Below are 16,320 nucleotides of genomic sequence, written 5' to 3'. Positions count from 1 at the left end.
TGCAATGACATTTGGTGTTAAAAAACACACACCCCCCCCGGCCCCAGCGGCTCGGCTGTGTCAGTGCTGGCTGTGTCAGTGTCTGACACTCTGGTGTCAGTGGTGCAGCGGGGAGCTGGCGGCAGCTGTGTCCGACTGCAGTCAGCTGACACAGCTCTGTCCGACAGGGCCGGAGGTGACGGAGCCGAGGTGGCCGGGATGGGACGAGGATGATGGTCTGTCAGTGTCGCTCCAGGGGGTGACTGCCGACACCATCAGTCACCTGGCTGACCTGGGACAGACGGTCGGACGACTGGAGATATACGGTGAGCAGCGGCAGCACGGACAGGCCGATGATATACGAGCTCAGCGAATGGCGAACACCGAGTAATGGTATAGAGTCATGACCGTATGTGGAAAGTAATTTGAATTGGTAAAAGTACGAACTACGACGTAAAAAGTGTCATATAATGGATACGTCTCACTAACCAATTAAACCAATGCAATTTATGTTATGGTGAGGAAGAGCGATAATATGTATTACTTTTAGAAGGATACATGTGTTGAGACTTAGTTATCGCACACACAATAGGCATGGCGATTTTCACTGTTTCAATGCGCAATGAAAAGTGATGCATTCTTTTTAGCTAATTATTGAAATTGTAATTAGAGTATCATGCAACTGTCTACAGCATCTAAAGTTCTTTTTTCAAAGGTGTTTGGCTCGAAGTACATTTTTTTTTCAAACATGCGCGATTTAGCCAGCGAAACGGGCAAAAACTAAACCTAAGAAAATCGAACGTCGCTTAACCCTCGACGGACCTATAGGTTTTCTACATGCACGCCGGCCGAGGGGGGGGGGGCGGGTACGACCCCCCCCCTCGCCGTTTCGCCCCTGGTGGAGCTAGCGCGTCGCAGAAGGAACGAGCGTGTGCGCCGTTTCAAGGCGCAGAGATTGATACCCGATTTTAAGGTCCTAGGTCAACCGGTGACCTCTGAGGTTAAGTCAAGTGCTCCAAGGTACGGTTCGGTTTTTGGTGAATAACATCGCAAAAAACGGCTGCAGAGCCGCGATTTTGGCAGTATCGTGTTCGCCTTGCTCAGACGCGTCGAATGATATACTTTTTGTTTGGGTGAGGTCAACGTAGGGCGTTGACCTCGGGTCACGGTCAGGTCAGCGCCACCAGGTCACGAAGTTTGTCGAAGGAGGTGATATGGCAAATCATTCGATTCGGCAGGTCTTCCTAATTCCATTGGTGACTTTTCCGACTCGCTAGCTCAATTTGATCGGGAATTATTAACAAAAAACTAATATGACCTTGATGATGTCATAAATGACGTCACGCTAGGTGAACATTGCAAAAGTGACGCAACTAACCTTGCAAGGAGTGCATCAAATCACGATTCTGTGTGCTTAAGATAGTTGGAGATCGTTCCCTGCGCCGGAACAGGGACATTCCACGTCAAATCTCTCAAAAATCGGCAGTTTTTCACCTTACCATCAGCGATTACATTATAAATTTGTCAACGCGTTCCTTTGTCGCTTCGGACATTACGTTGATGTTTTTTTTGCACATTCTGACCACAGGTCTCCTAAATATAGATCATTATATTTTTGAAAAATATGGTATCTTTATATTTTTGATGGGCTGTAAATTTGGATGTACTTGTTTGATTTCAACGAAATAAACTACATTGTTCAGGTAATTTCTTTAACTTTATTTTGAAGCTGCTTATGTCAGTGTAGTGTGAGCTTTGAGTGTGGGAGGCTGTCTCCCCTCAGCGCCGCGGGGCGGGCCGGCCGGCCGCCGCACACTGGGCCGATCGCCAGGTCTAGCACGACATGGGTAAAAAATCGAACTTTGTAGATGTGCAATGAAACCTATACCAATTTATTCAAAAATGATCATACTACATTGCTGTGGTCTTTGTTTTCCAACACAATTGCTATTTCATGGCGAAAACTCAGCTTAAACACGAACTTCGGAATCGTTTGGACCGAACTCGTTCCCCGCACTCTTCGACAACGTATCTTTGATCCGCGAAAACAATCACAATTTGAGGAGGAATTCCACATTTATATACATCAAACGATAGCTCCGGGTCTGCAGAACACACATAACCACATGAAAATGGCGAACTCTTACTTGGTTATGATGTATCGGCACCGCAAAGATTTAAAGACGAAAATATAATTTCACATAATTGATGTCACACACAAATAGACTTTAAAAAAAAGTACCGCGGAGTACCGCTTCGAAAATCTCGCTACATGTCAATGATTCATTGCACTACAAGATCCAACCGTCATTTTTTGCGACTTTTTGCGACTTTGGATGTAGCAGCCAAACATCAACCCGCGCCGGACCGGTGCTCGGCGTCAAACGCGCCGGGCCGGGAGATGTTGATTGAACACTCCCCTTCTAACTAGGCTCTTGGGCCACATATCGACATGTAGTAAGTGGCATTCGAAAGAGCGCCCGAAATTCCAGATGGAGTAATTAGTCATTTCTAGGTCAGGTCAAAGGTCACGTCACCAGAGGTCATCAAAGGTAAAATGTTGCATATATCAACATTTCTCGAAAACCGGCCCTTACCTCGGGGACCAATAGAGCTACATCGTCGCGGGAAAGTGCATTCAATTGCTCTTTTAGCGGTCTTTCTGAAATAAGCCCTCACATTTGGCTTAACCCTCGCCCCTAGTGGTGTTTTTCCAGCCGCGAACGTATAGAAGGGGTCCGTTGGACCCCTCAGCCGTTTCGCCCCTGATCGAGCTAGAGCTTCGCGGAAAAAAACGAGCGTGTTGCCCGTGACAAGAGGAAGCTGATGATACCCAATTGTAAGGTCCTAGATCATCGGTTGACATTCCAGGTCAGGTCAATGACCCAAAAGTCGGGAAAATCGGGACCTGTTAGAACGTCGTTAAGTGTGGCTGCTATGGGGTTTTGTGGGTGCTGATCACGAATATAACGTTATTTACGATCATAGATGATGTCTTCATAAATTTAGGCCAGGTCAGGTCGGGTCAGGTCAGGTCAACCAGTAAGGGTTTTGCCGGGTATTTGCAGTAGGTGGCAACCGCCTCTGACAGCTTTGTAACATGTTACGAAGGCACCAAAGCTACATAGTAAATGTTCAAATGGTTGCTAGATTCGAATTCAGCTCCAAAAACTAGCCTAGAAACATGTAAAACTCGAAAAAATGAACCAAGGTCATTAAAGGTCAATGACCTTACCTGACCTTCTGGTGACCTTGACACCCACCCTAATGCATGGGAGCAACATAATATCCCATGTTTGAGCGCTTTAAACCAAGAAAAGACTGCAAACCCGCGGCTAATGCGAGCCGACATACGCTGAATCGCGATTCCGGTCAAACATGGTCTCGAAAGAAGGTCACAGGTCAAAGATCATTAAGGTCAGGGTCATGAAATTTTCAGGTTAACTGTAAAAGTAGTTATCGCGAGGGTACTGAAAGTTTCGTTGCGACTGGCCGCTTTTTACGCGAATTATTCGCGAAAAACCAAGGGTTCCGTTCGAAGATTCAGGCCCCGTCGCGCTAGAATGGCATATCGGCCCACTGTGCGCCGGCCGCCCTGTCCTCTCCGATGTGGACGGAGGCGTATATACATCTGGCGCACAGGAGCGTCCCCGGCGGCCGTTTGCTCCAGTTTCGGGGCCATGCCGGCGCGTCGGACGGCACGGAGTGGCAGTCGGGTGGTAGACATGTGACTGGACGTTGGGGTGTAAGGGCGACCGACGAATACAAGGCAAATTGGAGAAGCCAGCCTTTTACAGTCAGTCAAACGCTGGGCCGTCGGGGGCGAACATCACTTAGTAGGCGAGTGAGACCGAATAAAAATCGACCGCTGAATCGCAGGGTCCGGCCGGGCCGTAGCAGGCGAAGAAGACCAAGCAGATATCAAAATCCGATGCACTGTATTGGGGAAACGCTTCCAACCGTGCCCACAGAAAAAGCCACAGTGCCACACACACACAAAAAAAAAAACGAAAACAGCTGTCTGTGCGCGGACGTGGCACAGCTGCTCGGGGTCAAGGCCAATCACCGCGCGCCACATACCAAAGTCGCAGCTAACAGAGCGTGTCGGGTCGCGGCCGGCCGGCCGCGGACCATTTTCAGAAGTGGCGGGCAGACCGTGCGTCGAGTACTTGCTTTCTCGCGCGGCGGTACTGGGGTTCACAAGCATTGTTTAAAATCTTTTCATTTGCTATGAACTTGAAATTATACACTGTAATTAACGATCATTTGTCAATTATTACAAGTTCTTCCAAATTCTTCTTTGAAAGCAAATGATTTCATTTCATTCAAGAATTGTCTTGTCCACCACTACAACCGCCACCCAGCCGCCATCCATTGGAAGAAATAGGCACTGCGGCACAAAGTGTCGTTTTAACCCTCGCACGACCAGGCCATTTCTCATAACACGAACGACCGGGGGGGGGGGGTTGTTACGACCCCCCCTGGCGTTTCGAAACGGAAGGTCGTAGAGCTTAGCGGAAAAAACCAACGGATTGCTCTCAACGAGATCTCGCGATTGGTGGTATATTTTTTGGTCCTAGGTCAACATTTGACCTACTTATGACCGGTCAAAGGTCAAATTTTCCGAAAAAATCAAACTTTTTCAACTTTCCGCGGCGATTGCGGCAAAACGGTGGGAGATATCGACTTAAAACCTTCACTAGCGTGTTTCTTGATCAATTCTCTATCGTTTGGTATGTATTTCGTTTCCCTAGCTCTAAAAATGGCGCGTTGGGAGCGCCGGAAGTCGGCAAGGTCACAGTCGGCGGCAGAAATTCGAAAAATCAGAATTTAAATTTTTGAAATCTGATTGTATTTTTGGATTTGGGAGGTCCATTTGCTCCCTATAGAAGCTAATATTGCTGCATATTCCCATTGAGGTGACAAGAATTAGCAAAATAGTGGTTCGGGCGCTTTTCAAAAATAGTACCGGACGCTGTTCCTCTTGTGACGTCATAGCTCCGTGACCTGACCTGACCCGGTCAATTTTCTTGCACCACACGATAGCCAATGCTTGCCCCAACATGCATGGGAAGTTTCATCATGATCCATCAAACAATGTGGGTATCACCGGCAGAAAACCTAGGGATTCGGTGCACACGTTTGGTAACTGTCGGCCGGAGGCTGTACCTCTTATGACGTCATAACTCCGTGACCTGACATGACCCGATCAATTTTTTTCGGCAAAAGATGCGCAAAGGTTGCCCCAGAGGGTATTGAAAATTTCAGCCCGCTACGACAAGCCGTTTAGCGTGCACTTCGAAAAAACCTCAGGGGGGGGGGTTGATACAACCCCCCCCCCCCTAGGCGTTCTAGGGTTAAACTGGACTGGGAACCAATGTGTGATGACACTTCAAGCTAAATTTATGCTCATTATGTACCTAGAAGCATTGGGAACAACGCTCTGACTGTACATTTTTAGATTTTTGCCTCTAAATGGAAATATTTACAATCAAGTACTTTGCGAGCGCAGTTTAGAAGCTCCCGTAATGTTAAAGTCCTATCTCCTACAAGTATGTAAATACTGCTTTAGGCATAGGTATAGGAACAGGGGGGGACGGGGGGGCCGGTGGCCCCCCACTTTTCATAGTGGGGGGGGGCAGTAATGTTAACTGGCCCCCCCACTTTTTGCCGAACTTTTTAATGTATTTGTAGGTATCAACCCGAAGAACAAACTTGACGGTTCTCTGGCCTGCCCTTCCATGAAGATTTCCATTTGTGCTTCATCGTTATTGAGTGCAATTTTCCTCCACCCAATGAAAGGTAGCTTTGTCAGAAGCAATAAGTGGCAGCTTAGGGGCAGCGCGCGCTGCAAAGAGAGACAATACTGGCGCAGCAGAATGCGTAAACGGCATAAACTAACAATTTATGTTAGGCGGCCTTGTATTAGTTGATCGGTTACTGGCATAGGCGTAAGAACAGGGGGCAGGGGGCAATGGTCCCCCACTTTCGAATGGGGGCCAGCAATGTTAAATGCCCCCCCCACACACACACACACCTTTGCCGACTTTTCACTTCTCACGTTTCACGCTCGCTCGTAATAAAAAAGTTTTTGGATGCTTCTGGAATTCGCATGGGTGCCAACCAGTGGCGGATCCAAGGTGGGGTCACATGGGTCATGCCCCCTTGGGGCCCGGGGGCACCACAGGCCTACCAGGGGCACCACCGACCTATCAGGGGCACCACAGACTTGACGGGGCACCACCGGCCTGTCAGGAGCACCATCGGCCTAGCAAGAGCACCACTGGTCTGCCAGGGGCACCACAGGTCTCCCAGGGGCACCAAAGGCCCTTCCAGGGGCACCACCGGCCTCGCAGGGGCACCTTGGGCCTGTCAGGGGCACCTCAGGCTTGTCAGGGCCCAGGGGCACCACAGTCCTTTCAGGAGCACGACAGGCCTGTCAGGGGCACCAGAAGCCTAGCAGGGGCACCACAGGTCTGCCAGGGACACCACAGACCTGCCAGGGGCACCACAGGCTTGCCAGGGGCACCCACTGGCCTCGCAGGGGCACCTTGGGACTGTCAGTGGCATCACGTTCCCGTCAGGGACACTTCAGGCATGTCAGGAGCACCACAGTCCTGTCAGGGCCCAGGGGCACCAGCGACCTAGCAGGGGCACCACGGCCTCGCAGGGGCACCACGGCCTCGCAGGGGCACCACCGGCCTCGCAGGGGCACCACCGGCCTCGCAGAGGCACCATGGGCCTGTCGCTGGCACTTCAGGCTCGTAAGGAGCACCACAGTCCTTCCAGGGGCACCACAAACCTGCCAGGGGCACCTGCGGCCTAGCAGGGCACCACAGGCCCGCCAGGGGCACCACAGGCCTGCCAGGGCAAAAACAAATCAATAAAAAATGAAAATAGGGCACCACCAAAATTAAGTGGCCGAACTCAGTTGAGGTTTTAATTTTAGGTATAGGTAGGGGCAGTACTTCAATTCATGATCTTCCCCTTGGAGTTTTCCTGGATCCGCTCCTGGTGCCAACGCGGCTGCGGAGGCCAGGGGGACGCGTCCATGAGATTTAATTTCTGGACGGGAGTCTCCCCGAGGTTTTGGTCGATTTTTTTTCTTTACACGTTTTTTTTTAACCAATTTGAGCATGCTTGCGAAAATAAAGTGGCCGAAATCCGAGGAGAAAATCGATTTTGGGGGTAGGTGAGGTTTTGTGCCTCTGGGAGCCTGGCCCCCCCCACTTTCGAAAACGTTCCGACACCTATGGCTCTAGGGAACCAACAGTTCGCATCGTACTAGCTTTAACCCGCGCCCTGCTGGGGGTCCTGGATTTCCACGCCCTGCTGGGGGGGTGTTTGAACACCCCCCCTTGTAACTCGGCTCCTGGGCCACGTAGCGATACGCGGAAGGCGGCGTTCGAAAGAGCGTCAAAAATAATGACGAAATTACTTCGGTCAATTTTTTGGTCAGGTCAAAGGTCAGGTCACCAGAGGTCATTGAAGGCAAAATTTCGCCGATTTCCAGGTCGAATGTCGAAAATTTCCAAGAAGCCAACGCATAACTCGGGACCCAATAGAGCTACAGCGCCGCGGAAAAGCGCATTCGATAGCCCTATTAACGCCCTTTCTGAGTAATTCTCTCAGATTTGACCTAACGTCAACGGTTTTGCCTGCAGGGGGCAAAAACTGCAAAAATAGCCGATATTTTCGAAAACAGTTTTTCTGCAATAACTTTTGACCCAAGCCTTGTACGAGCTTACCTTTACCGGCATCGTGTTCCTCTCGTCAAGACGCATCGAATGAACTATAACTTGACCTTGAAAGGTCAACTTGAAAATTTGACCTCAGGTCAAGGTCATGACCTGACCGGAAAGGGTCATGTTGCATATCAGTCGATCCGTATCGTCGAGCTGAACACATCTAAGGCGTTTTCATCGCTCTAGCATGCCTCTATCAAAAGTTATTTGCGAAAAACTGTTAGATACCATTCGTGACCTAAGATGACCTCAGGGCATAAACAAGGGTCACGGACACCATTTTCAAGCTCAGTGTATCTAAACCACTTGTAATTCGGTGTTTGGGAGTGTTTATAATGTCTTTCATCCAAAAGAGGCGCATTTCAGTTTTCTCCCATTGACTTATAATGGGGAGGTCGCAAAATTGACCTGACCTTAGGTCATCGATATCAAAATTCTGAGATATACATTTTGTACATGCTATTGCTCTTAGCAATCGCTGAAAGTTTCAAAGCGATCGGTCACTCGGTGTAGCTATGACAGACATTGAAAGTTTTTATGAGGTGAGGTCACTTCAAGTGACCTGGTGACCTGACCTTGAATGACCTTGGTCTGAAATTTTCACAACATGTGTAGAATTGATGTATGATAAGGTGTACCAAAAACGGCGGCGCTCCGCGCCGCCGTTTTTGAGATATTCGCGAAAAACCACAAGGGGGGGTGTTCAAACACCCCCCCAGCAGGGCGCGGGATTATATCCATATTGTTCCCAGTACTTTCCTGAACACCGTGGTGAGTGTACATTTTTCGTTTTTTGCTTTACAAGCGTAAAATTCATCTGGTTTTACACCACTTCATTCGCCTCCATAACGGCGCCGCGTGGCGCGGCCGGCCGGCGCCCGCGGTAGTTCCAAACACTGCCCGATAGATGGCAGGCGCAGAAGTGGTCCCAGGCGTCCCGGTACGGCCACAGTCGGCAGCGGCCACAATCCGCATAACCCAATCCAACTAATAGATGTCGCTAGCGGTCAATCACTGTACAGGCGCAGGTACAGGCGCTAAACGACACGGTACGGTACTGAACAATATTCAACACCCTCCCGCCGACTCTTGGCAGAGCCAATGAATAACAGAAACAGAGCCGTGAACAATGCATATGTTCACTACCTACATCAAATAAAGTGCAAACATTTCATACAGACACACCGCTGAAACATAACACGACTTGATATTTAAAAATGCCTACCACTGAGGCAGTGCGCGAGGGACCTGCAAGAGGCACTCAGGCAGGACACCCGGGTGAAGGAAGAGAGGATGGAAGGTGTTAAATACTGAGAGGTCCAAGCGGCACTGTATTGTCGTCACGACACCCGCCCGTGTGGGCACCAGGCACAGACTGACACACCCAGCCGCGCGGCCGCCGGCCGCCGGCCGCCAGGTCACGCCATCCGCGCCTCAGGCTATCTAGCCCAGCTGGCCGGCACGGCACAGCCAATCCCAGCCACCACACCTCCACCCCAAATTTCCACTATCAACAAAAATGGCCAACTAAATTGAGACTACCAAACATAAACAACACAATGGACACCCGGAAACACCCTACGCAGGATATAGTTGAACCGGTCGCCGCTCTCGCACAGGATAGCGCCGCGATTGTTCAGGATTCTCAGGAGCTTGACGCGGTGCATGCTCCAACGTATCACTGCCAGTCGATACACACTCGCCCGCATCACCAGTCGATGGCCGTCCCACAGCGGCCGCCGGTGAGCGCCGCCCGGCAGAGGCGGCCAGTGCAGCATCGCCAGCCGACTCGTCAGCGGAACACTCGGACGCCCCGGCCGCAGACGGTGCGGCACACCGGAGGCTCGTTTGCCGAGATGGCGAGCACTCGCCGTCGCCGTCGGCAGCAGCAGGATTCAGCGGCTGCTGAAGCGGCGCCGGCATCAGAGCGAGGTCCACCGTCCGCCGATCCGCAGCCATCTCCGGCTCCGGTGCAGTCACCTCCGGCTCCGGTGCAGTCACGTCCTGCGCACACAATTGATTCATGTGACGTTTTTGCATCTGACCGTTTAACACGACCCAGTACAGTGGATGTAAACACTTCTTTACGACCGCTGTTGCCCACAATGGGGCATGTCTGCCATACTGTCTTGCCCAAACCAATTGACCAATCTCAAATGGTTGCCTTTTTGTCGGACATTTTCGCCTGTGACCTTGCACCTGCGCCAACTGATTCTGCCTCACTTTACCTTCAATGTCTGGTTTCAGCTTGTCCAACCTTGTGATGGGCTTGTACCCCAGAAGAAGTTGGCCAGGCGTCTCTCCGGTGGTGGCGTGCGGCGTGACTCTGTACAGGAACAGCCATTTGTCGATGACTTCCTGCATGGAAAGATAAGACACATCAGACAGTTTGTCCAGTCGAACCTTTAGCTCACGGACCGCTCTCTCCGCCAGGCCGTTGGACTGTGGACAGTAGGGTGCGATGGTACGGTGATCGATCCGGTTCCGAGTCAGGAACTGCTGAAACTCAGAGCTGGTAAACGTGGGTGCATTGTCACTCACAATAACGTCCGGTAGACCGAAACGCGCGAACATGCCTGTCAGTGTCTTCACGGTAGACTTTGCCTCCATCGAGTTCATCATAGCCACTTCAATCCATTTTGAATGCGCGTCCACTAGGACCAAAAAATACTTCCCATTCTTCGGTCCAGCGAAATCTATGTGGAGTCTGGACCAGCTCCTTGGAGGATACTGCCAGGGATGCAGCTCCTCCTTCGGCGGGCTCGGGCTGTGAACTCGGCACATGTAACACCGCGCGGCCAGAGTCTCCACATCCCTATCAATTCCAGGCCACCATACAGCGGTACGAGCGAGGGCCTTCATCTTTACCATTCCAAAATGACAGCTGTGCAGCTCAGTGAGTATAGATCCACGAGCGGTATCCGGTATTACCACTCGAGTACCCCACATTATCACGTTTTTGACAGTGTGCAGCTCTGTTTGGCGCATTGCAAACGGCTTTAGTGCGTCATCAGGTTTGTCTGGCCAACCAGTCCGAATGCAGTGTAAGACTCGACTCAGCACAGGGTCTCTATTGGTGAGCACGGCTAACCTGTCCGGACTGAGGATGCCAGTCTCCTTCAGATGATTGATGAGCAGCACGTCTCCCTCCTCCGAACGCACTCGGTGATGATGCTGTGGAAGAGGCAGTCTGCTCAATCCGTCGGCATGGGCGATGTCATGCGTGGACTTGTAGCGAATGGTGTACGAGAACTCAGACAATCGTATGGCCCAGCGTTTGATTCGAGAACTAGCCATTTCGGGCATGCCCTTGTTCTCCCCGAACAAGCAAATCAGTGGTTTATGATCAGTGACGAGCTGAAAATGGGCTCCATATATGTAATCTCTAAAACTTGTCACGCCAAAAATGATGGCCAACGCCTCCCGTTCGATTTGACTGTAGGCTGCCTCTGCCGGCTGAGGAGTTCTAGAGGCGTAGCCAATAGGTCTCTCTGACCCATCAGGAAAAACGTGGGAGAGCACCGCACCAATTCCCCGACAGGAAGCGTCACATGCCAGGACCATTGGCAGTTCTGGATCAAAATGAACCAGCAGCTGATTTGAAACCAGCAACTTTTTGCACTCGTTGAATGATACTTGATGGCGTTTTTCTCAGGACCATGGCGTGTCTTTTTTTAAGAGATCATACAACGGTGACAGAGTCTGGGCACGGCTCGGAATGAAACGAGAGTAATAGTTGAATATTCCCAGGAACGACTTGAGCTCGGCCACATTTGACGGGACAGGCGAATCCGTAATTGCACGGACTTTCGCCTCCGTAGCATGAACTCCATCACTGTCCAAGACGTAGCCCAAATATTCTACTTTGTGAGCCAAAAACAAGGATTTCTCCGGCTTTACCTTTAGTCCTGCCTCCTGGAAGAGCCGCAGAACACGTTCCAGCCGCTGCAGAAGCTCGTCTTCGTCGTGTCCACACAGCAAGATGTCATCCAGATATATGAAGGCTCCGGGGACTCCCGCCAGCAGCCTCTCCATCTCGCGCTGGAAAATTCCCACAGCTGACGAGACTCCCAACGCCAGACGACGGTACCTGAACAGGCCGCGATGCGTGTTAATGGTAAGCAAATGGCGGTGCTCTTCAGCTACTTTTAACTGCTGATACGCCCTGCTCAGATCCAACTTTGCAAACACTTTTCCACCCGCTAGCTTTGCAAACATGTCTTTCACCCTCGGAACCGGATGTTTATCAACTTCGATGGCTCGGTTTGCCGTCTGTTTGAAATTCCCACAGATGCGGATAGTCTTACCGTCCGGCTTCACAATGGGCACAATCTGACATGCCCACTCGGATGTTCGAACTGGCTCCAGGATACCAGCTTCCACTTCTGCCTCCAGCTGTTCCTCCACCTGCTTCCTGTAGGCGTATGGGATGTTTCGGGCACGGCAGAAGCGTGGCGACACAGACTCATCAAGTTCAAACTTAACTTCAACATCTTTCAAACATCCAAGTTCAGATGAAAACACATCAGCGTATTTCTTTTTAAGCTCCTGAACACGAGGGTCATCCCCAAATCTCACCTGCTTGATGTCTTGCCAGTTGAGCTTCAAGACTCTCAGCCAATCTCGGCCGAGCAGGTTCGGTCCGGTGGTGTCCACCACCAAGGCCGGCAGCTCCAAATGCTGACCGTCGTAGCGTATGACGGCGCTGAACTCACCCTCTACAGGAATTCGCTCACCGGTATACGTCCTCAGGTGAGCTTCGCTGTGCTGCAACTCCAGGCCGATGTCTCCGCCAACCGTCCTGACCGCTTCGAACGTCTCTTTGTTCATCAGGGTTGAAGCAGCTCCTGTATCGACTTCAAATGTCACGGGCACACCACACACCATCACTTCGGCTGTGATTGGGGGCGACTTTTGACGACCTACCGTGTAGACACTACAGACCTCGCTTTCATCATCAACTTGAGCAGGCTCATCAGTTCCATCCTCACCGACACGATTTGTACGAGTAGCTGGCTGTTTGTCCTGCTCATTTTGCCTACAACACCGGCTCAAATGGCCCAAGGCTCCACAAGAGTGACACCTATAGCCTTTAAACCGGCACATCTGCGGAGAGTGACTTCCACCACACCGGTAGCAGTCTCTCTTTACATACCGGTTGGGCGGCGGTGGAGTCGGTCTCTGTTTACGTCCAGCAGGCGGCGGAGGAGGATTGAAGCTCCTGGCCTCGACTCTGTTGACCTCGCGACTGTCGCGAGATGGCTGCTCCGTCGTCAGCTGGCGAGATCCTTTGGCGGCCGTCTCCACAGCCAGCGCGATCTTCTGTGCCCTTTCGAACGTCAGCGAATCTTCTTCAGACAGCAACCGCTTCTGCAACACCTGGTCATATAAGCCACACACAAATCTATCTCGCAGCATCAGATCCATCGTGTTTCCAAAGTCACAACGACCAGCCATAACTCTCAGCTCAGCAACAAATTCCTTGATTCCTTGCTCGGCTCCTTGGACCTTCTTATGAAATTGAAAACGACTGACGATAACTGATGGCTTGGGGTCCATGTGATTCTGCACAATTCGTTTGATGTCCTCAAATGACACATCTGAGAGCTGGCAAGGTGCCAATATTGTTTTGACTTTCCTAAATCCCTCTTGTCCAAGTCCGGAAAGCAAACGGGCCCTCTTAGTTACATCATCCATCTCAACACCTTGTCCAATGCAAGCAAACTCGAAACGTTCGATGTAATCTGCCCATGTCTCACCATCTTGCTCATGAAACTCTCCGATACCCGTCCAGGCCCCCATTCCTACCGTTGGTTGCCGCCGATTCCCGTTGTCCTCTTCCAACTTAACTGCAGGCTGCCGAGTCTCCTGCACTTCTCCGTCATTCACCATACTTCCCGCAGTTCTTCGGACCTCGTCGCCACTGTTAAATACTGAGAGGTCCAAGCGGCACTGTATTGTCGTCACGACACCCGCCCGTGTGGGCACCAGGCACAGACTGACACACCCAGCCGCGCGGCCGCCGGCCGCCGGCCGCTAGGTCACGCCTAGAGATTGCAATCCCGGGATCGGGATCCCGGGATCCCGGCGGGATTTTAATCCCGATCCCGATCCCGAAATTCCGCCAATCCCGGGATCCCGAAAAGAATCAGTTTTCAGTTTTCACCTTAAAAAGAATGCAGCCGCTGCACGAGTCTTGTTTACACTGTTTATTGTGCTGCGTGACATAAAGCAGACCTAACCAAACCTAACCTAACCTAACCTAACCTAACCTAACCTAACCTAACCTAACCTAACCTAACCTAACCTAACCTAACCTAACCTAACCTAACCTAACCTAACCTAACCTAACCTAACCTAACCTAACCTAACCTAACCTAACCTAACCTAACCTAACCTAACCTAACCTAACCTAACCTAACCTAACCTAACCTAACCTAACAAACTATTTAGCTGGCACCCCGTATTGGCCGTCCACAATCGACCGTGTTGGTAGCTCTCGGGTATCACCCACAGCGGTTAAGCCGCTTAAATACGTACGAAAAAAGGTCCCGAAAGCCCAAAAAAAAAATGCAGCATCAGCGCTGCAACATCTTTATCAGGATCACAGATCGTTCAGCGATTCTGACTTGCCCGTCCGTGACCGGAACAAAGGAGGTCATGCCCGTCATCAAGACAGTCTTTGAGCTCGTGTCGCAGAAAGATGTCACAGATGTCACGCAAGTGACGGCAGAGCTCACTGATTCAGACGTTGAATACGGTAGAGTGAAGCTCTCCCAGTCAGTGATTCTGCTCTCAAAGCGACTTTCGAGCAAATTCTGAGAGACATTAAAGGAAAAGGGCCACCTTCGTGAAATATGAAGATATCGTTGTTTTTCATTTTGACATTATTATTTTTCATTTTCTTTTTAAAACTGGTGCCAGAAGTGCACAATTCGCGAAAAAGTATTTAAAACTATTTAACATATTGGTACTATGTTGATACTCTCTACGGCACCTACTGTATGATGGCATAGCGATGACGTCACACTCAAGCCAATCAGCGTTCAGAAGACAGACTCGTCGGATTGTGTCAGATAAGCTGATTGGTTAAAGCTGAGCTGGTTGGAGCTGATTGGTAAAAAACCAAAGCCTCGCCGCGGGTGGCTGTATTGTCGGATAAGAACGCATTCCTTGGATAAGGACGCATTCCTGGCGTATTTTCTTTTAAAATTGCCGATAACTACGAATGGAGGCCGAAATCGGCCGTAAGGAGGTAGACAGATAGGTTTTCGGACACGGGCTACAAGATGGCTATCTCAGTTTCAATCCCCATGTTAAAGGTGGCCCTTTTCCTTTAATGATGAAAGCGGAACCGGAAGGAGGTAAAGTGACCAAGCGACGTTTTGAAAACACTGTGAAATAGGGAGCTGCCAAAGTTGGCGTACACTGGTTGCGAGTTTTTAAGTAGACCAACATGGCAATGGCAACTGTCGCGCTAACTACGAGTAGCGTAGACGAAGAGTGAGTGAGGCGTGGATGTGCTGGAACCTGTCTAGTAAACGATCTGGTCGACGCACAGTTTTATGAAGGCCAATTGAGAATAAATGCTAATGCTAATCAAATCGAAACGTTTTATTCGCAAATTCAATCGTTTTTAATGCAAATGACATGGTCTTTTGGTTGCCTCTTTGTTTGTGGTAAGCTTAAAGACGCAAAATATGTCAGTAGGAAATCACTCTTACGACATTTAGTGACAATGCCGGGATCCCGAAATAAAAACTTTCGGGATCCCGGGATTGGCAAAACGTTCCGGGATTGCAATCTCTAGTCACGCCATCCGCGCCTCAGGCTATCTAGCCCAGCTGGCCGGCACGGCACAGCCAATCCCAGCCACCACAGAAGGACTTCAAGGTTAGGCGTCAGAGGTCCCGGACAATCTGGAGTGTCACCCTGAAAGGTGAGTGGTCGCGAGTTAACCCGCGCGGGGCTGGGGGGGGGGGGGGGTAAATTTTACCCCCCCTCGCGAATCTTTGCGATGCGCCGCCAAGAAAAGGTACTTTCAGTACCTTTTCTTACATCAATTTGACACGTTCCCTGAAAATTTGAGCGAAATCCGTCGGAAATTTTTGAGAAATTGACGTTTTAGTGACGTCATGTTCGCCATTTTCGCCTCAAAAACGGCAAAAGTTCAAACGCCGCTAACATCTTCATTTTTAAAGGAATCAAGACGTAACAAAAAGGTTATACGTAATTTTACTTTGTCTATCAAATGGCTATCTCGGTTTTTTGAAAATTTCGGATTTTGGCCTAAATTTTTTTCAAAAAACTGACTTTTTTGGGAAAATCATTATGAAATGCAAAATTTTGAGTCTATCGAAAAAACCGGAATATATGTCAGAGAAGTGGTCTATGTGCACCTACATACCAAATTTTAGAAGAATCGGTTCAAAAATGTGGGAGTTATTCAAAATTTTATGACGTCACGACACGCAAAATTTTTGAAAAATGACTTTTTTGGAAGTTCTAGACCTCGTACGGAAACAAAAATAGCACCATTCGATTCGCCGTGAAAACTTGCATCAGATAGACACCTTTTTAGGCCTTAACAACCAAC

General features: G+C 50.1%; 3 protein-coding genes across 3 annotated transcripts in view; 1 reads left to right on the top strand and 2 right to left on the bottom strand.

The window, feature by feature from the left end:
* LOC122379601 overlaps nucleotides 1-2,149 on the top strand; it is a 58,243-nt gene extending 56,094 nt beyond the window's left edge. The window contains exon 4 of the mRNA XM_043361935.1: nucleotides 168-2,149. Within this exon, the coding sequence (XP_043217870.1) occupies nucleotides 168-370 (203 nt within the window). The 3' untranslated portion in view covers nucleotides 371-2,149. The remainder of the gene's footprint in view (nucleotides 1-167) is intronic.
* A 6,893-nt stretch (nucleotides 2,150-9,042) lies between these two features.
* LOC122379437 (uncharacterized protein K02A2.6-like) lies at nucleotides 9,043-10,798 on the bottom strand. Its single transcript, XM_043361665.1, has 2 exons — nucleotides 9,953-10,798; nucleotides 9,043-9,728 (listed from the first exon to the last, which is right to left on the bottom strand). The coding sequence occupies exons 1-2, from the start codon at nucleotides 10,710-10,712 to the stop codon at nucleotides 9,517-9,519; spliced, it is 972 nt and encodes a 323-aa protein (XP_043217600.1). The 5' UTR covers nucleotides 10,713-10,798; the 3' UTR covers nucleotides 9,043-9,516.
* An 828-nt stretch (nucleotides 10,799-11,626) lies between these two features.
* Nucleotides 11,627-13,733, bottom strand: LOC122379596 (uncharacterized protein K02A2.6-like). Its single transcript, XM_043361922.1, has 3 exons — nucleotides 13,533-13,733; nucleotides 12,032-13,094; nucleotides 11,627-11,814 (listed from the first exon to the last, which is right to left on the bottom strand). The coding sequence occupies exons 1-3, from the start codon at nucleotides 13,614-13,616 to the stop codon at nucleotides 11,627-11,629; spliced, it is 1,335 nt and encodes a 444-aa protein (XP_043217857.1). The 5' UTR covers nucleotides 13,617-13,733.
* Between the last annotated feature and the right edge of the window lie 2,587 nt (nucleotides 13,734-16,320).

This window comes from Amphibalanus amphitrite, unplaced genomic scaffold (genome assembly GCF_019059575.1).
Source record: "Amphibalanus amphitrite isolate SeventyFive unplaced genomic scaffold, NRLGWU_Aamphi_draft 000008F_arrow, whole genome shotgun sequence".
NCBI lineage: Eukaryota > Metazoa > Arthropoda > Thecostraca > Balanomorpha > Balanidae > Amphibalanus > Amphibalanus amphitrite.
This window is presented reverse-complemented; position numbering and strand designations above follow the sequence as displayed.